Source organism: Salvia miltiorrhiza, chromosome 7, assembly GCF_028751815.1.
Source record: "Salvia miltiorrhiza cultivar Shanhuang (shh) chromosome 7, IMPLAD_Smil_shh, whole genome shotgun sequence".
NCBI classification, from domain to species: Eukaryota; Viridiplantae; Streptophyta; class Magnoliopsida; order Lamiales; family Lamiaceae; genus Salvia; species Salvia miltiorrhiza.
Window position 1 is genome coordinate 35,871,137 of NC_080393.1, and position 27,642 is coordinate 35,898,778.

General features: G+C 36.2%; 1 protein-coding gene across 8 annotated transcripts; it reads left to right on the top strand.

Annotated features, from left to right (window-relative positions):
* Window positions 1-460: 460 nt before the first annotated feature.
* Window positions 461-27,213, top strand: LOC130996209 (sodium/hydrogen exchanger 8). 8 transcript variants are annotated; one of them, XM_057921717.1, is made up of 24 exons: window positions 461-602; window positions 699-942; window positions 2,729-2,779; window positions 2,873-2,964; window positions 5,397-5,474; window positions 5,543-5,700; window positions 5,857-5,958; window positions 6,039-6,156; window positions 7,113-7,165; window positions 7,241-7,306; window positions 9,043-9,087; window positions 10,141-10,196; window positions 13,173-13,357; window positions 14,420-14,467; window positions 15,023-15,130; window positions 20,815-21,046; window positions 22,205-22,507; window positions 23,635-23,732; window positions 23,807-23,938; window positions 24,029-24,247; window positions 24,342-24,548; window positions 24,802-25,063; window positions 26,257-26,555; window positions 26,639-27,213. In XM_057921717.1, exons 2-24 carry the CDS (start codon window positions 735-737, stop codon window positions 26,960-26,962), a joined length of 3,444 nt encoding a protein of 1,147 aa, XP_057777700.1. In that variant the 5' UTR covers window positions 461-602; window positions 699-734; the 3' UTR covers window positions 26,963-27,213. The 8 variants fall into 8 exon arrangements, with proteins under 8 accessions (XP_057777700.1, XP_057777699.1, XP_057777702.1 ...); XM_057921716.1 differs by having other exon boundaries at window positions 487-942; XM_057921720.1 differs by lacking the exon at window positions 461-602 and having other exon boundaries at window positions 833-958.
* The last annotated feature ends 429 nt before the right edge of the window (window positions 27,214-27,642 follow it).

Sequence of the window (27,642 nt, forward strand, 5' to 3'; positions counted from 1 at the left end):
AATCTCTAAAGATAAGGAGCTGTATTGCCATTCCACAACATGAGCAGATGATAATGGTGAGAGCAGATGAGGCGAACATGAGCAGCAACAGGTGTATGGAGCCCATGGCTATAGATTCTTCCTAGAATCCATGCCTCGCGTGGAGATAAGAGCGCATCTGGATGCACACGTTCCCGATGATGGTGACGGCGGATGACGGCGACGGCGGACTGTGCGGCGAATTGAGCGAATAATTGAAGCGGTGGAGAGAAGAATTGAAAGAGCCGAGAGAGAGTTGAAGCGGTGGAGAGGAATTAGGGCAAAAATCTGAGAGGAAGTGAAAAATAATTAGAAAATGACTTTTATATTTTGTTACTACGGGTCGGGCCGGGTGCGTATTCAGGTCGGGCAAACCCGTCTCATGCGGTGAGGCTGACCTCACGCAAGAATTTGCGTTATTTTATTCAGTACTTTCACATAAATACAAAACGGAACCATTGCCACAATGCCAAGGGTTGCCCAACTATAAATTACGTCATTCAACATGTAAAACAGCTTTCACAACTCAGAAAAGGCGATGCGATTGCACCATTAATTGATTCGACTCATTTGGCAATCCGACTGTATACTCACGCACTCTCTCTCTCTCTCTCTCTCAGAATCAGTCTGTAAAACACGAAGTTCAATTTGCCAAATTGAAGTTGCTGACTGCATGACAGTGATCTCTCTCGAAGGAAATTGTCAGCGACCGAATCATGGCGTCGATTCTGGCGAGTGGAACGCTGTCGTCGCCGCTGAGACTGCTGGAAGAGGACTCTGCATCCGACGGTAATCCGACTGACGCGGTGCTCTTCGTCGGGATCAGCTTAGTGTTGGGGATAGCGTGTAGGCACGCTCTCAGAGGGACGCGCGTGCCCTACACTGTCGCTTTGCTTGTTCTCGGCATTGGACTTGGCGCCTTAGGTTTGTTACTGCGTGTGTGAGTATCTGTCTTTTTGTTGTTCTTTTTTTTCAGTTGCTACTTAATCGAACTCTGCAACATAACGTAATATTCATTTGCATGAGTTGGAGTTGTAATGATTACTCTTTTTGTGTTTGTGTTCTTATGCAAATGGAGACTAGTGTGCCTATTTGTTTATCTAGTTTTATTTATGCAATGAGAGTTTTTGTCATCTGTTGCTCATAGATGAGCGTTTAGGCGTTAGGATATCTTTTATGCTAAGTTGGAAATGTACTGAAATCAACTGTTTTGAGTCTCTTTAATTTGTCCAAGTATCACGGTTCTGGTATGAATGTGAAGTTTTATTTTATGCACATGCTCTTATAGCTAGTAAGAAAGGAGAAAGGCACATTAAAGATGAAAATCTAAGTAAAGAACCAGTTAGGTCTTTGTTTTTTTTTAGCATGGACAGGTAGAAGAGTAAGATTGGAATTTGAGTAAGAACTAGAGTTAGATCTGTAAGAAGATGCCTCTATCCAAATGATTTTGCTGGCTGTTGATATATCCAGGTAACTGATGTATGGGCCATCCTATGGTAATAGATTTTAGCAACTGAGTAATTTTCCTTGTGAATCCCTTCTCATGCCTCTGGAGTGGAAATAATCAAATAATCTTCATGGGAATTCTATGCACATTGTACTTGTTATTATCTGGCCTACTATTTCAAGGACAAGGAGTATGGCATGTTATGAGATATGAATATATGATGTGAATAATAGTTTGGGTAGTCAATCAGCACTTAATAGGATCAGTTGTCGGTTCTCATGATTTAGGCACAAATTGTTGAAACACATATTTTGGTGCGACAACATTCTCCAAATAAAGATCTTTAATGATTTCAGTTTCAGAAATACATCTACTCCTTAAGTACAGAATATCAAGCAATATTCACACTTGACACCAATCACCATAAATGTTAGAAGACAGAGTCCTTGCATGTTTGGTGGGCTGCTTGTTTTTGACAGAGACTATGGAGCTTATAACTGCACAAGCACTACAAGAGAAGCGGGATGATGGAAAAGTTTGGCCCTTTTCATTTCATTCATTTTATCTACTATCAGATCTTACCCAAGTTCAATGATGTCAAAACAATAACAGCAGCCTTTCAAATTATCGGGAAGACATGGATAAAATATATTCCTCATCTTTAATTTCTTAGATAATTGAAAAAGTAATATGGCCTCACCTTAAATTTTCTGGCTTTCTCAATATGAAAATCACATTTGTTGTTATTATATCAATGATGGCCTGCATATATTCATCTACTAGCTCCAGCTGTAATGATGTTAATTTTTTCAGTAAACGTGTATAAGCCTTATCCTAAAAACAAGTACATCTTTCAGCAAACATCCAACTGTTCCACTATCACAATAATCCTATATATATTTGTATACTAATTTTTTTAATGGAAATGTGGCTAAATGGGGACCAAACTCTCAGGTGTCAGTTACCTCCGAGCTAGCTTCCTAATTACAGCTAGTTGTTCCTTAGAACTTCACAGAAGATTTATTTTTATTTTATTTTACTTTATTATGTTTGTACCAAAAACTGATTTTTGGAAGCAACTGATTTTTTGGATTTACGTCTATTTGCAATTATTTTACTATATTCTTTTACTCTCATGCTTGATAGGTGATTTTATGTAAATAAGTGAATTATGGCTCACTGAAAGCTTATTTGTTATGGACTACCAATAGTTCATCAAGGATTGGTAAAGTCAAGTTTTTAATTATATGCATTTTTTTACAGAACATGGAACACACCATGGGTTGGGAAAGATTGGCAATGGGATCCGTCTTTGTAAGTGAATATTCTTTCAGTTATCATTGAAGTCCCTAAAATGGCTGCGCCAAAAAGAAAAGTATGAAAGGTGTCTTTTCGCGCCTTGTGTAGGGGCTAATATTGATCCTGATCTTCTCTTGGCTGTGTTCCTTCCCGCACTTCTCTTTGAGAGTTCGTTTTCAATGGAAGTGCACCAGATAAAGGTCTACAGAAATTTTTCATTAGTTTTTGTATCTTTGTATTTGGTTAATAAATTTAACAATTTACTACTTTCCTGATACATGCTCCGCCTCACCAATATTATATATAATATAGGGATTGGATCAAATAAAAACCTCTCTTAACGTACAAACTACAAACTGCTTGCACTTAACCTATAAAGTAACTGCACTTTACATATAAAGTATCTGCATTTTCGTGGTCCTGGGTTTGAATCCCAAAGGGAGTGCATCAATTATATGACCATGAAAGTGCAGTAACTCTATAGGTTAAGTGTAAGGTTCATAGTTTTTACGTTAAATGGGGTTTGTACTGGAACCCATTTATAGGGAGCGGTTCAAATAAAAACCTCATTTAATGTGTAAACTAAATTACTTGCACTTAATATATAAAGCATCTCACTTAACTTATAAAGTATCCGCACTTTTGTGGTCTTGTGTTCGTATCCCAAAGGAGGCGCAATTACAAGACCACGGAAGTGCAATTACTTTATACATTAAGTGCCAACTGCCAAGTCATAAAAATTGTCTTGGCCGACATTTATTTCCATTATAAAGTTGTAAGTGGTTGGTTTTTTAAGCTTAAAGTTATAAAAGGGTGTGAATTGTGATAAAGTGTCAAAGTCTTGCAATTAGCACAACATATATGATATGGATGATTAGTAAAAGCTATAATAGGTGATTTAGTAGAGTTGGTATTGTATCTGGGTAAATTTATCATATTTTTCTTCTTCGTTCTGATATGCAGTGTCCATTTATTTGGCCGACTCTTTTCACGTAACTAAATACAGTAGAGAAGGTATAATTGTAACATTCAAATTATTATTATTATCAACAAGCTCTCACACATCGTAAGCAGGGTACTTTTTGTTAAAGCTTTGCTCCAAGAATCTTCAATAAATAGGTGGTGGCAAGAGGCTATTTCATAAGGTCTGGCTCTGATATTTGAAAGCTTGTCCATTTAACATCAAACTAAATGAAGTGACCCGGGTTCGATCCCTCTTGAGGCTATTTGAAAGCTGATAATAATAATAATAATTTAACCAGGGGGCTTAGCCCACTGGCCACCGGGTCAAGTGAGGACCCGGGTTCGATCCCTCTTGGGAGCGAATTGGAGATTGGAGATATAAGGTGGATTTGGTGAATGGAGAGATAAGGTGGTTCTTGGAGTGGATGGGGAACTAATTACTAACATCTAACATGACTTTGCCCGATCCAAAAAAATAAATAAATAAATAATAATAATAATAATAATAATAATAATTTGAATGTTACAATTATACCTTCTTTACTGTATTTGGTCATGTAAAAAGTGTCTGCCAGATAAATGAAGAACACTCCTTATGAGAAAAAAGAGGAATTTTAAGAAGGGCTTCAGGAAACCAGCTTTGAGGGTGTCAAGAAGTTGTAAGCCACATACTAAGCCCATTCTTAACAATGCCACTTTGAGTAGATTTCTAGGCCTGTCACTCCTTCTCAAGTCTCTCCCCTTCTGCAATTATGATGCACGATAGGTCTCCATAGCTCACCCTTTCCGCGACATTGACCGGGCAAGGGGATGGCTTCAGTATCGCTTATTACAACTTTTTGGATAGAACTCATCCCTAATTGCTAGCTTGAAGCGAGTGATAGTGCCAAGAGGAAATATGCCGCATGCTAAGCTTCAATAATGCAGGACTTAAATGGGATAATAACAGTGGTAGAGTTGTAGATATCATAATCTGGGTGTTGGATTATCAGGGAAAGGGGGGAGAGGGTTTGGTGACTAGAGTAGTTGATGACTTGCGAGCAGGGGCTTGTGGAATCAGCTCCTTGGTGGTTGGTGGGCAAGGGATTGTTAGGAGAATAATTAAGCAGTAAACAGGCCTGAGGACCGGCTTTCTTTTGATAAAGAGTGTTTTTAGTCTTGTTGTAACAGGGTGTATAGTGTTTAAATGATTTTAACCGTAAACATGCAAGAGCCTACTAGTGATCATATAAGGTTAGTTACATATGATGAACCAGTAGACACAATACTTAATCTAAAAAAAGCTTCTTTTGTTTCCACTTGAGATGTGAATGAGCGTGGGATTCTAGCATATTGGTAGGCTTATATTTATTCACCATCGTTCCAAGTTTCTTTTGAAGTTTTATCCATATAGATAAAGAGTCCACATCACCTAATGTTTATCTCAGACTTAGACTAAAATTCCTTTTCCAGAGTTAATTTTTTTGCCATTTGAATGAGTTGGTACATTTTCTTGTGTTCTTGTTTTCCAATTCTCACCTTCCTTATGCTGCCCTCTAACTTTTCTGCATTCAGCTTTAACTGATTTCACTTTCTGGTTGTAATTCAATATCATTCAATATGATGAGTGTTTTTATGACTAGAATCTTGGAATAAATGCACTTCTATTTGTTTTTCCTTCTCACTACAGAGGTGTATGATGCAAATGTTTCTACTTGCTGTTCCTGGAGTTCTCATTTCAACCTTTTGTCTTGGAGCTGCACTTAAGGTTTGAAGATTCTGTTTATTTGATATGAACGTGTTATCTTAATTATTCTGAATATTAAGAATATGTAGCTTGCTTTTCCATATAACTGGAGCTGGAAAACATCATTACTGCTTGGTGGTCTCCTCAGTGCTACTGATCCTGTGGCTGTTGTAGCCCTCCTGAAAGAGCTGGGAGCTAGCAAAAAATTGAGTACAATAATTGAAGGAGAGTCTTTGATGAATGACGGGTATAGTCTTGAAGAAATTATTTGGCAATAATAGACTCTTATAGATGTCAAAAGAGATTTTTGCTTAGATGTTCTGACATTTGTAGTGGTTAACATGCAAATAGCAGCCATTTGTTTTCCTCTCTTATATATCTACTTATAGATATTTGATTTCAGGACAGCAATTGTAGTCTATCAATTGTTTTACCGGATGGTTCTTGGCTGGAATTTTAACTGGGGTGGCTTAGTCAAATTTTTATCACGAGTCTCTCTCGGAGCGTACGTTTATGTGCTTTTATATTTTTGGTACACATTAATACTCAATGTATATTTCTTAATTGCTTGATGTCATTTAACAGTGTGGCTATGGGTCTTGCTTTTGGAATAGCATCCGTCTTGTGGCTGGGATTTATATTCAATGATACTGTTATTGAGATTTCTCTCACACTTGCTGTGAGCTACCTAGCATTTTTCACTGTACGTACCTCACTAAACCAACGTGTTATTATTACAAGTGTATTATGTTTCATGCAGGTTGTTTTCTCTTGCTTTTATAGATAAATTGTTGGTGTAATGTGCTCAAAGTTTTTTAATTTGTATATTGTGAAACTATTAATTGATTTTACACAATTCAAGTCATGTGTTCTTGAATCTGTACTAGCGACGATGTACTGCTAACTGAAACTTAACAATCTACTGCTGTGCATTTAGATCCTTCAGTTCAAGACAGTCATGCATTAACCACTTGCTAATGTTACTTTTAAAGTCATTCTGAAACATATTTAGAAATATACGATCTTCAGTCAGAAATAGTCTTCTAGCCCAAAAGAGTACATCTGTTTTACACCACCTATGATTTTTGCTGTATGGTAATCCCATGCCGCATCAAGACTTTTTCTTATATCTAACTATTGTACCAGTTAATTTATCCTGCCAATTTTACTTTCCTTTGAACCAAAACCAGTTTTATGATATTCACAATAATGTGATGATGCTTTGACCCTTGAACTAGATTCTGCAAAATATGACTATCTTCCAAGCTAGTGATTGAGAGGAATCTCATAAGTTTGAGCTCACATTAGATAAATCATAACACGTTTTTGGATTTTGAGTTGCAATCGCAACTGGAGGACTGAAGCGTGAGATTTAGAATTATTATGTGAAACCAGAAACTTTATTGATTGTAATAGTAAAATAATACAAAGGGACAAGGAATCCCCGAACAAAGAACAGAAGTATGAAATGATTGGTTGGTTGAGTAATTCTGAAATGTTTCTTATTTCTATATAAAAAAAACACATAATATATATCCTCTTAATAAGTTCACCTTTTTCACTCGGAATATCATCGGCTTTGTGATCGTTATAATCATATATTCATTTCTTTTCTATCATTGTCCATCACTCATAAAAGAGTGCAAATGCTGTTGACAGGCTCAAGAAGGATTTGAAATTTCTGGAGTTTTGGCTGTCATGACTCTGGGGATGTACGTTTCTTAATTTTCATAAATTGATCATACTACTTTCATAAACAGCTGCATTAAAGTGAGATGTGTGGACAGGTTCTACTCTGCTGTGGCTCGCACTGCCTTTAAGGGGGAAAGTCAGCAAAGTTTACATCACTTTTGGTATTCTGCTCAATGACTATAATTACATGTCTTTTCATGTCTGTCTTTTTTTGACCCCGCAAATATAGTAAGAACTGGTTATGTGATACAGCTGTCTGGATGTAGTATTGAGTATGTCAGACATTGTTAAAAGTTTTACAAATAACTGGCGTCAACATCTTTCCTTTCAGTCTGCTCTCTGGCAGAAACAAGAATTTCCAAAATTTTACAAAGCCAGCAAGAAGCTTGAGATAAGCATTAAATGACATATATGTCGTTTTTTTCTACAATTTAAGATATTTGTGGAATGAAAATAAAAGCCAGTGATCAACTGTTGAATAAGGTTGCCATCTCAAAGGTCATTTAGTTTATCTAGTTTCTTATTTGGCTTTTGTCTTGATGAGTCAGTTGTGCTCATTACTTCATAGTTCTTACATTTATAATATTGAATTACAAAGCCTGCTGGACTTTTTCCATTAAAAGTCAACTATATTATTGTGTATTAGTTACATATTTGGATATTGTTTAGATACAGCTGTTAGTAACTATCTTTGAGTGCTAAGTGCTCTGCATTTTTGCTGAATTTCTATAAAATGGAGGATACCGAATTTTGATATTCTTAAAGCCATATAACTTAGCTGAGTCAGATTTAGGCTGTTCATAGTTTTCTAACTGCCGCAGTTTCTGTGATAACTAATTCAAAAAGTTCTGTGTCGAAGACATACAGGAGCTACCCTGAAGAATAGAAATTATATTTGATTTACTTCAATGGTGATTAGCATGTGTGTCTCCTCCAACAGTATTCCACTGAAAGTAGAGATGGTCAGACTTCAATCATCAGAATCGTTATTTCATCTACTAAAATGTGGAGTTTTTTTTACCTTGGCACTTGATACAGTCAAATCTGATATGATATTTGGAAGCTTTTAAGAGAGCTTCTTGTGGTGGTCCTTCCAAGCAATATTACTGGCGGATGTTTCTAAAGTTGTGTCCGAGGTGAATTTAGGTTTTGGAAATAATCAATAGGTCAAACCATTTGAATAGGTTCTTTCTAAACATCTGATTGGTTTTGCCAAACACATACGAAAGATAACTGAAATTTGGCTTTTCCAATTCAACTCTGAGTGTATGTGCATAGTAAAAATCTATTTGTCTGTTATCATATTTAATCAAGAGTTTAAATGTTTTTTAGGCCACCATCTTGGGATGGTTTGCAAAAATAGGTCATTTTTATTGGGCTTGAAGAATGGAGTAATTTATTTTAAAATTCAGCATTTGTGGACCACATTTGGCCCCAATCGGTTATTTTGCACTTAATATGGGCCACAATCCCGTGAACGCCGAATTGGGCCCATGGACGTTGAAATTTAAAATAAAATGACCAAATTCTACAAGCCCGAAAAAAACTGGCTTATTTTTGTAAACCGTCCTAAGATAATGGGTAAAAAATGAAACTCATTTAGTCAATAAACACACTTGTCTGGAAAGTGGTCAGAAAATAGTGGATAGGAGTAGGACTTGGTGATCTAATTCAGCTATACCTACTGATTCAATCAATGAATGGGACTCCAAATGGGTATTAATTATACTCATTCAAAAGCATTTAAGTAATGAGCATCGTCTTGTACTTCGTTGATACCGATATGTTTCTCCATTTTTAGTATATGTCTATGGCATGTTTTTTGCACATTTATTGAATCCTTAATGGTCTATCAATTCTGAGATTGCTTTTTTATTTGGTGTAAAATTTGTCTCAGGGAAATGGTTTCTTATATCGCTAATACTTTAATCTTCATTTTAAGGTAAGAATGAGATTTATCATTCTCATGTACTTTTTATTCTGTTCCTCTTCTTTTTTTGGTTCAGCTTCACGTCCCTCACAAGACAACAATAAGAAAGTAACATGCCATACAAATACACTAAACCCTAAGTCAGAAGAAATTGAAACTTTTAATTGTTGGAAGATGGGTGATTGTCAATAGAGGGGGGCTTGGTGGTACTTCGTTTAAGGGGAGGATTGTTTGGATAAGGCAATGAAGTCGCCCATTGGAAATACATGGGAAGGATCGTACCAAGAGTGATTATGAATCTCTATTGATGTGAGAAGCCTTTTATGGGGAAGCCCATAAGTAAAACACTTAGCTTGTGCTTTAATCCAATTTGGGCAACATCAAACCAATGTGGAGTCCACTAATGGTGTGTGTGTACCAACCAATATAGAGCCAATAAAAAATTCCAAATAATTTAATTTACCAGTCCCACAAAACATGAGTCGTATTCCTTCTTAGGCCGTCCCACAAAACTTGTTACGTTTCCTTATTTGGCAAAAGTTTTTCCCTTTATTCACCTTTTCACTTTTTCACCTACCACACTTAACACACTAAATACTACTTTCTTAAATCCCGTGCCCAAAAGAAACGACTCATGTTTCGCGGGACGGAGGGAGTATTAAATAGCAGCTCATGCAAAGTTTAGAAGAATCAAACTTATAAACCTGCATAAGTATTCTTTTTTTTTTTTTGGGGGGGGGGGGAGGGGTTATGCACTTGTTCATGTTATTTTAGGTTACAACTGAACTCTGGAGAGCACAGAAGCACATAGACTAAATGATCCTTTGCAGCCCTTTTCCTTTTTCCAGTGTCGCTTTAATATACTCCATTTTACTAAATTCAGTTTATTCTACAATTTATATGAGAAAATTTGGAAGTATACTATGTACGATGTCCAATCTTGTTTGTCTGTCCATATTAGTGGTTTTTGTGAATAGGTAATCTTGATTAGACATCTCTGTTAGCTTCACTTGCTTTGCATCTTACTTTATTGTCATGATCCCAATTCCATTTTACTCTATGCAGTGGTGTAGTTATAGCTGAGAGTGTTCTCAGCAGCGACAACATATTTAAAACCCACGGTAAATACATTCTTTCTTCTATGTTGCAGAAAAAGCAAATGCATGAATCCATGTTTCACAATTCCTTAGAATTTTTAGTTGTTTTACACTTTTACTTATTCTTTTTGACATATGCAGGTGGAGGGTATACTTAGGCCATTAATTAATCATGCTTAGAGTTTGTGAATTGTGCACTTCTACATGTACATGTTGAATAGCATCAATGGGGTTCTTGAGCCTGCTCATTTTTATTGTAGCAATATAGTTCCTGAAGAGAAGTAAAGTAGTGAGACGTGTAGGAGGGAAGATGAGTAGTATATTATGTTTATGTAAAAGATACAAGAGACTCCCACAAATATATACAGAGAGAACGAGGTTTACAGATATATAACAGTAATATTCTACAACACTCCCCCTCAAAGTTCTGAGAAATGTTTCCCGCCCAACGGTTTAGTGAAGATATCAACAATCTGGTTGGATGAAGAAGTGAAAGGAGTAGCAATAGTTCGACTACACACTAGGGAATGTTTAGTCATGTCACGAAACATTGGGTTATTGGTAATGTAGATAACTTCTTCGTTATCACAGTGCATAGGTAAAGGTTCATTGAAAGTGAACCCCAATTCCCAAGTAGCTTCTTTACCTGATCATCTCAGTAGCAGTATGAGCCGTAGCTCTTTACTCAAAATCGGCAAAAAAACTAGCAAACAGTGTGCCGAGTTACCAAATCTCCTCCCATTTAAGTGCAATATCCAAAAGCAAACTTCTTGTCCTTCAATCATTAGATGACCATTCTTCTTAAATAACAATCCTTTCCCTGGTGATTTCTTGATATATACTGAAAAATGCGAATAGAGCATCCTATTGAACTTGCTTTGGCTTTTCCAAGAAATGGCTGACCAAACCAACAACAAAAGAATTGCCAGGCCATGTTACAGTCAAGTACAAAAGTTTCCCACCAAGTGATCTATACTTAGCTTTGCCCTCCAAGAAGTCTCCATTGTCATTCCAAACACTTGGATAAACATTCATAATAGTATCAACCGGCTTGTTCCAAGCAATCCACAATAAATCTGTAGCATACTTATGTTGAGACTGAGAAACTCTAGTCTTGTTGTGAGCAATTTCAATCCCTAAGAAATAATTAGGACGTCCCATATCCTTTATAACAAACCATTGCTACAATTACTCAGTCTCATCAGTCCCATGTACATCTGTGCTAGATATAAGTATGTCATCAACATATACAATGAGAATGACAATTCCATATGTTTGATATTGCATAAAGACAAAGTGATCTGACTTGCACCGCTTAAACCCTATATTTCCAAGAACACTACTGAGTTTATGTTACGATATCCCACATCGGTTCCACATGAAAGTGTGGAATGGTATATAAGAGGGGGTCAACCCTTTACCCTTGACCATGGTTTTGGGTTAAGTTAGGGCTCCCTAACTTATATGTCTAACAATTTGGTCCGACCTGCCGGATCCGGAAGTTTACGGGAGAGGGCTACCTGGGGAGAGTGCCGCACGACTCCAGGGGCTCGAAGGCGACCTGCCTGGGTCGATCGAAGGCTCCCCAGAGTGAGAGCCGTCCGTGGACGTCCGGTCTTAATGGGGGATGGATTGTTACGATATCCCACATCGGTTCCACATGAAAGTGTGGAATGGTATATAAGAGGGGGTCAACCCTTTACCCTTGACCATGGTTTTGGGTTAAGTTAGGGCTCCCTAACTTATATGTCTAACAGTTTATCAAACTAAGCTTTCAGAATTGTTTAAGACCATAAAATGCCTTCTTGAGGCAACAAAATCTTCCCCCTTAGCAACATACCCAAGAGGTTGCTCCATAAAAACAATCGGAGTCAAATCACCATAGAAAAATGCATTTTTTCACAGCAATCTGATACATTAGCCAAGAAAGATTGGGACAACCCAACTTAACTAGGGGCTGACACGTAAGCACTGGGTTCTTTAATTAAGATAATCATTCGACTACCTTATTAAACTGGTTAATTAGCCGAAATAATTAACCTGAACTAGTCTGTTCTATTGCTCAAAGAAAAGCCAGTTTGACACTGAGTATGAAGACTCTGGTCAAATCCTAAGCGCAATATTTCAAAGATTGAGTGCACAAGACAACTCAATTGTTCAATTTGTTGGTTTATGGGGTAAATTGTTTAAAGCGCACGCAGGGCATCCAAAAATAAATAGAGTTTCTAAAGAAGAACTGTTGGTTGACTCAGTCAGGCTGACATGAGTCCACACATAAGGTAAATTTCACCAACAAAACAATTATGATTTGCTTCGAAAAGAACACCACCACCACCACACGCTCTAGCTGCACCTGACTCCTTATCATCCTAAATAATTTGAATAAAAGAGATGTCTCTTTTTCTGAAAATGGTGGCGATTCTTATGCATTACGATTTTTTAATATAACGAATTCTCATCATAAAGTGTATTTAAGATGACTGGAATCATACATGTATACAACTGACATTTATGTTTTTTTTTTTTAGAGGGTAACTGACATTTATGTTTGTTTGTGAAGATATATCCAATTCGTTTGAGAGTAAACTTTTAAAGATCTTCTTGATGGTCATATGTGTATCACAAGGAATCAAAGGAAAATTTGTGTTCTGATCATGCTAATACAATTGGAACGAAACAGCTCAAATTAAATTTTTGTTTGTGTGATATATCCAATTCATTGGACTGTAAATTCTTAATTGACATTCATAATGAATCAAAGGAAAATGAATTAAGCTCTTGTATTACTGGAAAGAGTCAATGTAACTCGGACTGCATGTAAACAATATCTGGTCGAAACTTTATACTACTATGGAATGACTATGGTCGAAATTCATTAGTTGAGTTTTCTTGAGTGGCAGTTACACTGCTCATCTTTGATAATCTTGTATAGACTGTGAGCATCAATTCCTCTATATTTATGTTCTTAAATTTAAATTAACTTTTGTCATTTTCTCACAGAACATTCTTGGGGTTATCTGGTTCTTCTGTATGTGTTTGTTCAAGTAGCCAGGGTGGTTGTAGTTGGAGTATTGTTTCCATTTCTGCAATATTTTGGTTATGGTCTGGACTGGAGAGAAGCCACTGTTCTTGTCTGGTCTGGCCTGCGTGGGGCTGTAGCACTGTCATTGTCACTCTCTGTTAAGGCAAGTGCTTCTATTATCTTTGTTGGGGCTTCACCTACCCCCTCCCAATCCAACGGTAAATTATAGAAGCTTTTTTTCTTCATCTGAGGCTGTATATTCAGCTTCGTGGTCTTATTCCAACCATGTTCAATACTTTTGGCTCGTATAATTTACTTTTGGTTTATATGAATATGAGCCAGTAAGTAAAAAATTCAGCAGTAGATTTTAAGGTGAAGGCAAATACAATCTTACTCATTAATATATGAAGTGAGAGATCCAATTGATTCTGGTAGGCAAAAGTTTTAATGAGGCTTCTGCATCAATATGCTTTCTTATGGTGGTGTTTTGTGTATAACTTTTTTATATTATGGTCTCAGGCATGTACCAAAATACACAATTTTCATGTCTAAAAGATAAAATACATGTTTCAAGATAAACAACACACAACAAAAATAAATCCACACATCTCAATTCTATAATATAGTTAAAGTTAAAAAATACAACCAAAATTGATATATTATTATAAACTAATATGGTTGGAAATCTATATGATAAATCGATAATTGATTATGGATAGATAATTGACATGAAAAATTAATATGTGAGATAATTAATATGATAATTGTTCAACAACAAAATAAAATAAATAAATAAATTATATTATTGTTTTGTTTGGCTTTTCCCGGATATAACTGACCGAATTGAAAAAGTCTAAAAGGTTTCAGTCCGAATTTACAATTTTTCTGGTTTTTTGCCCATCCCTATCTCTAAGACTCTAACCAATTTTCCACTTCAAATTTCAGTTTAATGATAAGTTGAACAACTTCTTTGGTTTGTCATGCCTGTATACTCATATTTGCTTCATGGTGCTGAAGACGAATTTAGCTGCAGGAGTTGTCCGTGATTAATTTTGTATACATTACTTCATGACTTGCTATTTGCAATATTAATAACTAACTATTTCTTAAATAGTAGTGATTATTCCTTGATTTCACTACCCAATTCTCCAACTTTCATAGTTTTATGTAATTTTGCATCCCAACTTTGATTGTCATCTAATTTTGAACATTATTGGTGTTTCAGCGTTCCAGTGACAGTTCACCATTTATCTCTCCTGATACTGGAGATTTGGTATGTCGTATTAGAATCCTTGTGATTCAACTGTAAATGCAGTGAATGATGTACATAAAGTATCCGTTAGTTGATAATCTGGAACCAGTATATATATGTGTTTCAGTACAAACCCCATTTAACGTAAAAACGAATTGGCACTTAATGTATAAAGTAACTGCACTTTCGTGGTAATGTAATTAACCTGTAATTTTGCTCCCTTTAGTGTATATACTTTACAGGTTGCAGTTACTTTATAGGTTAAGTGCAAGCAGTTTGTAGTTTGTACGTTAACAGAGGATTTAATTTGATCCAATCCTATATAATATTTTGTGAGAGAGAGAGAATGACTATCTTTCATGAGAAATGAAAATATGAATAAATCCATGAACAAATCAATGTAGCACATGAACGGGCGCATTAACTGAATGCGCTTATTCTTTTCATTGATTTGTTCATGAAGTTCATGGATTTATTTATGTGTAAAGATAATCATATATATTATGCAGATAATATGACTGTGCACTAATATATTTGCATGTCTTGTAATACATTGTACCTTCTCATGCTTTGCAGTTTGTCTTTTTGACTGGTGGAATCGTGTTTCTTACGCTTATTGTGAATGGGTCCACTACACAGTTTGTTTTACATTTCCTTAAGATGGATAAGCTTTCGCCAGCAAAGGTACAATTATCTTATCTTTGTGTTATTTGTATCTCTATTCAACTACTTTTTTTATACTTAAATACGATGAGAATTGAAGTAAAATGCTAGTAAAAATATATAAGCAGCTTTGCTGACAAATACGATCGTCTTTGCCACATTTAATATTTCTTGATAAATGAAAGACGTGATAGATCTTGTGTTCTTTTGGCGGGTGGGTTTGTTTAACACTGTAAAATTAAATAAATTTGTAGTAATAGTGGATCGAGTAAAATCAAAAGCTAACTTTCTTAATTACCAAGTAACCGAAATGGGAATTTTTGAATTATATTATGTACTAATAGCTGCAAGTTAAATAAAGCTAAGTATTAATAGGAACAAAAAAGAAAAAACAATTTGGCAAATGACTAGCCTAATCTTACTGAAGTCTGGCCAAGGATTTGAAGTCATGTAATTTTTCACTGGTGATATGATAAAATGTTAATCTTGTAACTAAAGCACTTAACCAATGCGTATTATGATAGCCATAATTAATGGATAAGTTATCCTAACTAAGTAACGAATCCTAGTATTGTTGTTAATTCTTAGCATCTTTTGATCATACTCCCTCCGTCCTAGCTTTTAGTATCCAACTTTCCGTTTTTGGTCGTCCCACATTTTGGTATCCATTTCTATTTTTGGTAAAAGTAGGTGGGGCCCTTACTCCACTTTAATTATTTTAACTCTCACATAAAATGTGGGACCCTTATTCCACTCACAACACATCAATCACTTTATTAAAACCCGTGCCATTCTCAACTGGATACCAAAAGCCGGGACGGAGGGAGTAATATTTTTCCATATTGACTCAATAACAGAAAACAACTTACATGTAAACAGTTAGCTAAAGCTTAATAATCAAGTGGTTGTATTGTATCTAATTAAACTTTGGTCATTTACCTTAGACTAGTTATGCCTTTTATGTTTTAGATAAAAATATAGCCTGATTGCTTCTTGTACCACTTATTCAAGAAAATTACGGATCACAAATTCAGGGATGAAACTAGGAAAATATATGTCAAATCGATTTGTCAAGTTACCACATATAATTGAAGAATAAATGCATACTTCAACACAAAGCAAGAAAAAAAATTAAGCTTGTCACTCAAAAGTGAAACAACAAAGAGATCCTTGAGTTAGCAAATAGAGTTTGTCGTGGCGGTGTTGTTTTCATGAAACTAAAGCAGAATAAAACTTAATTCTAACTGAAAAAGAACAGGTTCGGCAGCCTATATAGAAGCTTCACTTTTCTAAAGCATGTGTGTGTGTGTATGACAAACTATTAGTGTATAAGTGTCTGACAATAACATGTCTAATATTTAGTTAAATATTGAAATTTTGAAAATAAACATTTCGAACATCTCTATTTGGGTTCTTTTATGGCAGCTTCAATTTCTTCTCAAGTCCAAGCTTAAAATTTTCTTCTTTCATTGAATTTGGAAGTCCAACTTAGAACTTCTCCATTAAATCCCAAAATATGGCTTTACTCAGGTCCAAATTGTTCCAAATTTACCTGGCATGTCCTATGTTAAAAATATCATAGAATCAACATTTTAGGAACTTACATCAAGCTAAAAATTTTAGGGAAAGTGATAGTGAAAATATAGCCTATACTGAAGTATCAAATTTTTCTCACAGTATTTTAATTCCTAAGAAATACTTTGGACGTCCCATATCCTTAATAACAAATTGTTGCTGCAAGTACTTCTTTGTCTCATCAATCCCGTGAACCTCATTGCCAGATACAAGAATATCATCAACATGTACAATGAGAATGGCAATTCCAGATTTTTGATGGCGCACAAAGACAGAGTGATCCGACTTGCATTGCTTGAATCCAATATTTCTAAGAATGCTGCTGAATTTATAAAACCAAGCTTTCAAACTTTGCTTAAGCCCATAAATTGCCTTTTTGAGGCAACAGACCTTAGTAACATCCTTCCCATGAGAAACATATCCTGGAGGTTGCTCCATACAGACAGTCGGAGTCAAATCACCGTAGAGAAAGACGTTCTTCACATCCAGATGGTACATTGGCCAAGAAAGATTGACAGCCAGGGAAAACAAGATTCGAATCAAATTCAGACATGCAGTAGGAAAGAAAGTCTCAAAGTAATCAACACTATAGGTATGAGTGAACCCTTTGCTCACAAGACGAGCTTTGTAACGCTCAATAGTACCATCAGCAAGAAACTTTAGAGTGAACACCCAGCGACAAGCTACAATAACTGCCCATAGAGGGGCAGACACCTGAATTCACATAACTCTTCTGAGCAAGCAAGGCACGTATCTCCTCATCCATAGCAGTCCGCCAAAGAGGGTGTTTAAGTGCCTCATGGTAAGAAGTTGGAATGACTATAGAGAGAAGACAAAGAGCAAAGGCCCGAAAAGGAGGACTCAAGTGAGCAAAATAAATATGATTAGACATGCAATGTTTAGTGGTGCAAGTACATTTATCTTTGCAGAGAGCTATGGGTAGATCATTAGTGGTAGGCGGAAGACGGATGACCAAGACGACAATGCTATTGATATGGAGACACGGCGGCAGAGAGAGCACGGGAAGGTGCAGGGGAGACAAAATCTAGGGAAAATAAATCGTCGCGCTCATGTCCTTCACCAATCGTCTTCTTCGTTTGCAGGTCTTGAAAGATACAATAGGAAGGATAAAAGGTGACAAAACAATTGTGAGTTTTGGTTAGCTGACTAATAGATAACAAACTATCAGGAAACTTAGGAGCAAACATAACATCATCAAGAGTGATAGTAGTGGTAGGTTTGACAACACCAATCCCCATTACCGGAGAATAAATGCCATCGGCAAGATGGAGAGATGTTAGAGATGAAGAAAAAGATGTTAAGAGTGACTTGGTACAAGCAATATGGGCAGAAGCACTAGAATCCAACATCTAAGACTTACCATGAGACATGGCAAACACGCTTGCAGTGATAGAGGCAGCTATAGTAGAGGAATTGCTGGAAGAAGTCAGAAAAGACTCATAATCAGCACGAGGGACAGAGACCATGTCAGGTGGACGACAAAATTTGTGCAGGAGAAGTGTCAGAGACCATGTCAGGTGGACGACAAAATTTGTGCAGGAGAAGTGTCTGTGCAGTAGAAGCCTTGTTCTTGGTCCCCATGCTGGTTTTCCAAACTTTGCCCAACATTTTCTAGACATGTGATTGGTGCGACCACAATGAGAGCAGCTACAAGCATCTTTGTAATGTCAATATAAGTTCCACAACCACCACCACCATGACCTCGACCATCACCACAACCTCGAGCAAACATAATAGAAGTAACGGAAAAAATGGTCTCAGTACGGCGTGTGATGACACGAAGAACACTAAAGAGAACATTTGATAACGTGAGAATGTTATCACTTGTCAATAAGCTGCCCCGTTCCAACCGAAGATTAGCGTCTACACCAAACAGAAATTTTGCAACCATAAATTCCTCCCACTAAGTCGCCCCGTGTCACAGCATCACAAGGATGATAGATGAGGATTTCAGGAGCAATCCCCCCTTAAGAGTAGAAAAATAGTCGTTGACAGACTGACCATCTTGTGTATGAGAAAAGAGTTTCTCATACAACTCGAACACATGAGATACATTTTTGACAGAAGAATACATCTCGTTTAAAGTATCCTACATAGCTTTGGTAGTATCCAGGAACATGATATTTTTACTTATAGATTCATCTGTGCTATTGAGAAGCCAAGTCATAACAGAACAGCCATCAGCATTCCATGCATCATATTTAGGATCTGTACTAGTAGGGGCAACAGATAAAACATGATGTTGAGATCCTAAGAATAATAGAAAAGCACGAGACCATAGTAGATAATTGGAACCGTTCAATTTAATGTTGGTTCTTAAAGGCAGTAGATTTATTATCAGACATGATAATAAAAGGGCATAAAAACAAAACCCTAGGCAGAGCGGCGGCAACCAAAAATCATGCAGCAACAGCGGCAGAAGCGAAACCCTAAGCGGCGGCGGTGCACAGAAAAAAATAGGGCAAAAATTCACTCCGGCTCTGATACCATGTAGAATAGTAAAACATGGAGACATAGGAGAGGAGAAGAATACTTTATTATGTTTAGTGTACAAAATACAAGAGACCTCCCACATATATATAGGGGACACTAGGGCTACAAGATAATTAAGGAAAACTAGGGCTACAAGATAAAAAAGGAAACGTATAAACAAAAAATACTAAACTAAATATTCTGTAACAATAAGGTTGGTTTTTACCAGATCTCAACCGTATAAAACTTCTTATTGTGAGAATGGTGAGAACTCGCGCACTTAATTTACAAAGTAACTTCACCGAATCTATGGTCCAAATAGAAACTTCTTAATATAAGAATTCTGATATAAAGTAAGTGCACTGAACACTACACTCAACAAATACTACAAATTACTTATACTGCAAGAGTTCACATAGTTCTTACAATAAGAAGTTTTTATTTTAACCACACCCAACATAGATATTATATATATATATATATATATATATATATATATATATATATATATATAGAGAGAGAGAGAGAGAGAGATGATCCAGCGAGAATGGCTAAATGTGGTGAGAAATTAGAATGAATTCAAATCCTATGTTCGATATATACCTGGAAATTCACCTGGGTTCAAATCCTTAAGAGGGCGAAATTTTCACCACATTAAGTGAATACGACTATTCGTGCATTACAGGTAGCTTATTCATAGGTTTATATTGGCTTATTTGTTATTCTCATTTCTCACGATAAACAACTATTGTCAGTTGATCTCAACCCTATATATAATACATCTATGTAGCTTCTTGAGCAGAATACATTCTCCTCTCTCCCTCTTTCTGGCCACATCTTCCCATGACTCAAATAATTGTCTATCATGAATGCACATTGAGCGTTTGCATAAGAGAGGATTTTTGGCATGTAATTTAAAATTTGTATTTAGCTTTCCATTATGTTGAATACATTCTCCTCTCTCCCTCTCTCTGGCACATCTTCCTGTAATTTTGATTGAGCATTTGCATAAGAGAGGATTTTTGGCATGTAATTTTAAATTTGTATTTAGATTTACAATATATAAACTAAAAATGAAAAAAATTCCCCTACCATACAAAGAAGATTCTAATCTATCTAATCGAGGAGAAATGTACGAAAGTTATGAATTTATACAACAAAACCAGGTGCTCTTGTGAAAATAATTGAGCATATTCCTGTCCTGCCATTTTTACTAGTAAAAGCATGCAGGATTCTGCATAGTTTAACTCACCCAACACCTTAGATTTCCCATATCTTTTATGGTGAAATAGCTAGCTCTTGCACTTATTCTAGTCATGTGTGCACACTTACCAGATTAAGGGCTGGATTTTCCTGAATACCTATGGAATAGAATAGGCATCAGATTCTGACTTACTTTGTTTTGTATACTTTCCTATCAACATCTCAAGAAGGTTTTATGATTCCTCAAAATACTCAATTTATATGTTGTATATATGAATTTATCAACTGAAATGTTTTCATAAACATTGTTCATGGCATGTATGGATGAATGTTGTGTGTATAAGATTCTGATTGTTGTTATAGCCATATAGAGGGGTTTGTTCCTCTTGATATGTTTACAGGATTACAATTCTTTATTTATCGTATTATTGCAGAGACGGATATTGAATTACACAAAGTATGAAATGTTAAAGAAAGCACTAGACGCCTTTGGTGATCTTGGGGATGATGAAGAACTAGGACCGGCTGACTGGCATACTGTTAAAAGATACATAACGAGCCTAAATGATGTGGATGGTGAACAAATACACCCTCATTCTCTATCTGAAAATGATGCTAATCCTGACCATATGAATTTGAAAGATATTCGAGTCCGCTTCTTAAATGGTAAGTAATGTGCGTCTTGATCTCCTTAATAGTTAAGATTACTAGTATTTTGCTTTATTTTTCTTATAATCTGTTTATAGCTCAAATGTGTTATTTTCAACTCTTGTAGCCATTGTCAGCACAGCACTTGATTTCTATAAGCTCTTTCTAATCCTTTTCTTTTGCTTAATTCTAATAGCATTATTAAATGCTAAACAGATTATGAGATTATAATTTATAACAGCTGTTTTAGCACTTAAAGGTGTTGCTTTTAGATTATGCCAAAGGCTCTGTTCTGTGTGTGAAATAGATCCTTATAATATGATATACTTAACCAACAAATAGAAAGACTCTTCCCGATACATCCTCGGTACTGAATCTTGAATTGTCATACCTTTTCTCTTCAATTAGCTTAATTGTTTATTTCTTGAGGAAAATGTTTTCTTGAGTGAATAATGAACTAATATAACTAGTTGGTGTTGGAAACACACGGTCAAATTGATAATCTGAAATGACAGCTAGACATGAAATTGTTCAACAACTTTGGATTGAGAGAGATGATAAAGTTATAGATGAATTGACATACAGTTATACTTGAGCTAAAGATGTGATGCTTGTGAATGTATTACCAGAGGTAAATAACTTAAACTTTGAAATACTTGTGTAAAACTGATTAGTTCTTAAAGATTAATTCAACTGAATCAGACATACAGTTATACTTTAGCTAAAGATGTGATGCTTGTGAATGTATTACCAGAGGTAAATAACTTAAACTTTGAAATACTTGTGTAAAACTGATTAGTTCTTAAAGATTAATTCAACTGAATCAGATCTGATGAAAATTCAAGTATTTGTACAAACTAAAATATATAGGAAAGAGTATCATAAAAAGGGTCGTCTAATTTGATAACAGATATACCTAAAAATAATAAACCACAATCCACGACGGTGTATGTTTCTCTCAATTTTGCTAACTCAGAGCACTTGATTTAGCTAAATCAATGGGCAAACCGCACACTGTAATTATGAGGTACATATGTAATCACAAATTCTACAAAATTGATCATCAATGATAACTTAACACCTGTTTGCATCTAACAAGCAGAGTCCCATAAATGCAACTTTTCATCTGCATAACATTCCTACCTGGTCTAACTTTAGGAAATTGTGGAATTGTAGGTGTTCAGGCAGCTTACTGGGTCATGCTTGATGAGGGAAGGATTAACCAAACTACCGCGAATCTTCTGATGCGATCTGTTGATGAAGCGCTTGACCTTGTATCTCATGAAGCTTTGTGTGATTGGAAAGGTCTAAAATCTTATGTGAATATCCCAAATCACTATAAGTTTTTCCAATCAAGCATTGTATCTCAAAAGCTTGTTACATACTTTACTGTTGAGAGATTAGAGTCCGCTTGCTATATCTGTGCGGCCTTTCTTCGCGCCCACAGAATTGCAAGAGAGCAACTACATGAATTTATTGGTAAGAGCTTCCCGTCCTTTGTTCATTTTCTTCAAATCGTGGGCATTACATGTTTTATCTTTCGTTGTCTTTGTTCCCTTATAGACATAAATCATTCCTGGCCTAGAAGATGTGTTCACAAAACTGGTTTCTTCCTCCTAATATAGTTGAACAGATATGTGTCAGCGAAAGAATTTTATGATCAATGACTAACTTCTTGTACGTTGGACATGATGTTAAAGATTCCAGAATTTTATGATCAATCACAGATATGTGTCCACTTCCTTTTAATTTAAAAATTCCTATTGACAGTCTCCATGTGTTCTTGATTGGAAGTTAATTGCTTTGATTCACTATCATCTTCTATCAACTAATGTCTGATTGTTTCACATAATTTGAATGAGAAGAACATCACCAGTTAATATACATTACAAAAAGATATCTTAGGGTGACATGAGAGAGAACTTTCTATGCTGAAGATAAGTTTTGGAGAAAACTTATCATGCATTTTATAGAATTTGTGTCACTTGATGTCTACTAGTTCCATGAAGTAGTATCAAGGATAGATCCAGATGAAACTGTGAGCACTCTCTCGTGGTCCACAAAGTTATTTTGGCGGATGGTTTCAGATGAAACTGTAAAGTTCAGCTCTCTCTCTTATCATGCATTTTATTGAAAATGATATTAGAATATAATAATTTATAGATCACATTATTTTCTTTATCTCAACAGTCAAATAGTGGAGCGTTGTAGCTCAGTGGTTTTCCTCCCCTTTGTAAGGGTGAGAGACTAGGTTACAAATCTCAATCCCCCCATCCCCCAACTAAAAAAGAGTTAGTTGCTAGAATATTAAAATAATAATTAGTGAAACATCAAATCAGATATAAGTAATTAGTGTTGGGACTTTTGCAAAATGGTGTTCATATTCAAATTGAAATTGATGGTTATGTGAATATATAAGGAGGTGGGATTTTCAGTTTTAGATGTTTTAAAATATTACGAAGCAGCAGAGAATGAAATCTGAAAGTGAAATCTTCTCTAATATTATAGTTTTCTTTTTAATATAAATTCGAGTCAACTTCCAGTTGACTTCATGTTTAACTCTTTTTTTTTTTTTTTTTTTTCTGACATATGCATTGATTGTTTAGGTGACAGTGAGATTGCAGCCATGGTCATTAGCGAAAGTGAGCAAGAGGGTGAGGAAGCAAGAGACTTTTTAGAAGAAGTTCGTGTTACGTTTCCTCAGGTATATAGAAGGTATATTTATAGCCCATACTGCACAATGATGTTCCATGATAATTATTTTGACAACATCTTCAGGTGCTACGGGTTGTGAAAACAAGACAAGTTACATATTCAGTACTGAGTCATTTGATTGAATATGTTAATAATCTTGAGAAGATAGGTTTACTAGAAGAAAAGGAGATGAGCCACCTTCATGATGCTGTCCAGGTGGATTATGATCACCTGTTTCTTATGCTTATTATTGTATGATGTTTTTGTTTGAAGTCTTGATAAACAAGTTTTAATATTTCTGTACAGACTGACTTGAAAAAACTCCTAAGGAATCCACCTTTGGTGAAAATTCCCAAAATAAAGGATCTGATATCAGCGAATCCTCTATTAGGAGCGCTACCAGCCATGGCACGTGAGACGCTAGCAGGATCTACAAAAGAAATAATGAGACTATCTGGAACCACCCTTTATAAGGAGGGATCACAGCCAACTGGTATCTGGTTATTGTCAAATGGAGTGGTGAAGGTATATAGCAACTATTTTTGCTCTGCAACTCTTACCCGAATTTTAATGTTATCCCTGGACCCTGACACATGAATGGAATACCTGTGCTGGGCAGTGGTCAACTAAAGATACAAGTACTAAGCACTTCCTGCACCCAACTTTTACTCATGGGAGTACTCTGGGATTATATGAAGTGCTCGCTGAAAAGCCCTACATCTGCGACATGGTTACCAACTCTGTGGTCATGTGCTTCTTCGTTGAGACTGAAAAAATACTCTCTGTACTGAGATCTGATCCTGCAGTTGAAGATTTCTTTTGGCGGGTAGGTATTGGTAGCCTTATTTTTTTTCCTTTTGTCCTTTTGTTTCTTTTCACTCTCACTTCCTTTGCCTGCATGCTTCTACATGTTTTAGCAGCGACAAGACTAGAAAGGTTATCATCCCTATAAGTAGAAAATACCCCAGCTCGTTTTTCATCTTCCTTCTTTGCAGTAAAAATCTCTTACTTTAAGTGGTAAGCCCAATAATTTATGAGCTTCCCTTAGCTGTTGTTCTAAGTTGCCCCGTTTTCTGCAGGAGAGTATTATTGTTATCGTCAAAATCATGCTTCCTCGTGTGTTTGAGAAAATGTCAATGCAAGATCTGCGAACACTTATTGCTGAAAGATCAATAATGAATATCTACATCAGAGGGGAGAGTTTTGAATTACTCCCTCAATCTGTCGGTTTCCTATTGGAAGGTTTCATAAGAACGCAAGGTGGGCAAGATGAGATGCTTAAAGCTCCCGCAGCTATTTTGCCACATGTAGATCAAAGTTTCTCCCAGTCAGAAACATTAGGTACACACTTGTCACTTGTCAGATATTCACGTTGCTGATTTATATTTCAGTGCTACAATTTCTAGCTTTAAACTGTCAGTCACACTGCTGTGTTGAGCATGCCTTGTGAGTTTCCCATCTTTGATCTGCCAATTTAATATCCCGGTGTACATCTTGGACCTTGAAGTCTTGGAGAAGGATAGTTGTTAATCGGTATATGCCATATGTACTTTTAGGACTCAGTGGTGCTACAGTGCAATGCATGGAATTTAAATCCTCGTGGTACTGCAGTTCAACAGTGCCAAATAGCAGTGTTTACTGTTAAACTGGAAAGAACCAATTTGAACCTCTCAAATCGGAAAAACTGGAGATAGTGAAAACCCAAAAATTGGATTTTGTGATAGGATGCAATGAGAAAAAATAATAAAATATTTGTTTAAGAGAAGAGAGGCTGATCGATGCTGTGTAATGAATTCTAGTGTTTCCTCGGCTTGATGCTGTGAGCGGTGCAAATAAATAACGACCTTTAAAAAGGTTCAATAATACCACTACCTTCTGACTTGAAGTAAATTCAGCTTCCCCAAATTTTTCAACGAAGTGCGCCACTGGAATGATGTTTTAACTTTAAAATGATGTCTTTTTTTTAATGCTGAATAAATTGGGTTTTGGGGGTGTTGAATTTGCTATAAATGGTACTATTGAAAAGTTCTAAAAGACATGTCAGATTTCCAAAATTGGTTAACGATTGAGATTTATTTGCAATTGAACCCTTATTTTATATCACATACAAATGTGGATTCGTTTTGTTGTATTGGTTAGTAGATACTTAGACTGTCGGTGGAGACAGTCCAACTGCATTTGTCACCAGTCTGTGATAACACTGATTGTGTGTGTGTGTGTGGGGGGGGGGGGGGGTATTGGTACTCGAAGTCTGGTTTTAGCCACCTATTTCCACCATTTTCCATGTAGCTTAATCCTTGAGGATTTTGCTTGCAAACAAGACAGTTAATCTCATGATGCATCAAATTATAGATTCTTATATAGGTAAGACTTTCGAGAAGGTCTAACACGTAAGAACTCTGGTTTGCTGAAAGAAGCACATTTTTATTAAGACTCTTCAAAAGATTAATGAAGTTGCTTCAATATTTTACTTGAAACTGCATCTACCATTGAAAGCACCTTTATGATTCTCATAATTTGCTTTGTATTAGCAGGCGCCAGAGCAGGAAGTTTCTATCATCAAGTTTCAGTGTATCAAGTTGAGACGAGGTCAAGGGTAATCATATTTGACATTGCGGGATTTGAGGCTGGCAGAAGTCTTCAGAAGAGGTCGTCTTCTCTAATATCACATTCGGCTGAATGTCACTCTGGATCTCTTGGTAGAGAGCGTAGTGGTCTCATGAATTGGCCTCAACCTCTTTTCAATTCTTATCGTCATGATGGGGAAGTTCCAGGTGAACAACACAACAATTTGTCTGCAAGGGCAATGCAGCTAAGCATCTATGGCAGCATGGTAGGTTTATCTCTCTCTCATAGTTAATGGAGTTTCACCTCTCTACTCAGAGTAGCTTGTTGACAATGCTGTTTGATCATTAGATAAACCTCCGAAGACGGCGTACTCGAAGTTTCCCAAGAAGTTCGAGGGTAAAGCCAGCTCACAGTCTCTCCTATCCAAGAGTTCCTTCTGTTCCTACACAGCGTCCCATGGTTACCGCTAAATCAGAAGGGTCGACTACATTGCGAAAGAAATTTGACATTCAAGAATATAAACGAGCAGGCAATGCACCGGAACGCAAAGAGTTGCATCGTGATGAAAGCCATGCAAGAAGGGAGGAGTCGAGTGATGATTCTGGGGGTGAGGAAGAACATATTGTGAGAATCGATTCACCAAGCAGACTGTCTTTCCGCCAAGCTCCGTGAATCCTCATCCTCGCTCTCGCCCTCGTCATCCCTGGCTGTTACTTGCCACTATGCCTCTGTTTATAGGATTTCCTATGAATACCGCAAACTATAAGCTAAGTAAAGCTACATTGTAGAGGATGGGCCTAGCCTTGTAATTTTGTCATAAGAAGATGTTGGTTGTTTGTTTATAGGGAATCATGTTGACAATACTGTTGCTGTTTATGATCACATGTAATGAATATACATGTTGGAAAACCTTTATTCTCCAATTGTCAATGTTTGTCGATGCATACTCATATAATTATTGTGTATAAATACTACATTGATTTAAGAGAAAATCAGTCTTGAGTGAACTCTAGTAGGATCTTAAGTGGTTGGAAGAAAAACAATGTACATTTGGGATGGCAACCGACAAAATAACAAATTACTTTGAGAGTGAGGTAGAACTGCAGAACTCAGACGGGTAATTGTGAAATCTTCATAGATATAAATAGGATCTTAAATTCAATAAAATATAAAATTGAATTTAAAAAGAAAATCGTTTTCAGTAAGTTCCAAACACAATAGGAAGGAATTCAGTAAAGGCAAAAATAAACCCAAAGTGGGCGTTTTCTGAGGGAGGAAAAAGGGAAGAAAGACGTGACCACGAGTACGTACTACGTGTTTGTGTTGTGTAACGTCAAATAATAATACTACTA

What these genes read in the sequence shown, in the direction of transcription:
- LOC130996209 (XM_057921717.1), top strand. Translation starts at nt 735, where the DNA reads ATGGCGTCGATTCTGGCGAGTGGAACGCTGTCGTCGCCGCTGAGACTG. An exon ending in ATAAGCTTTCGCCAGCAAAG is followed by an intron (nt 15,131 to 20,814) that starts GTACAATTATCT and finishes GTATTATTGCAG; the next exon opens with AGACGGATATTGAATTACAC. An exon ending in TAAGCATCTATGGCAGCATG is followed by an intron (nt 26,556 to 26,638) that starts GTAGGTTTATCT and finishes TTTGATCATTAG; the next exon opens with ATAAACCTCCGAAGACGGCG.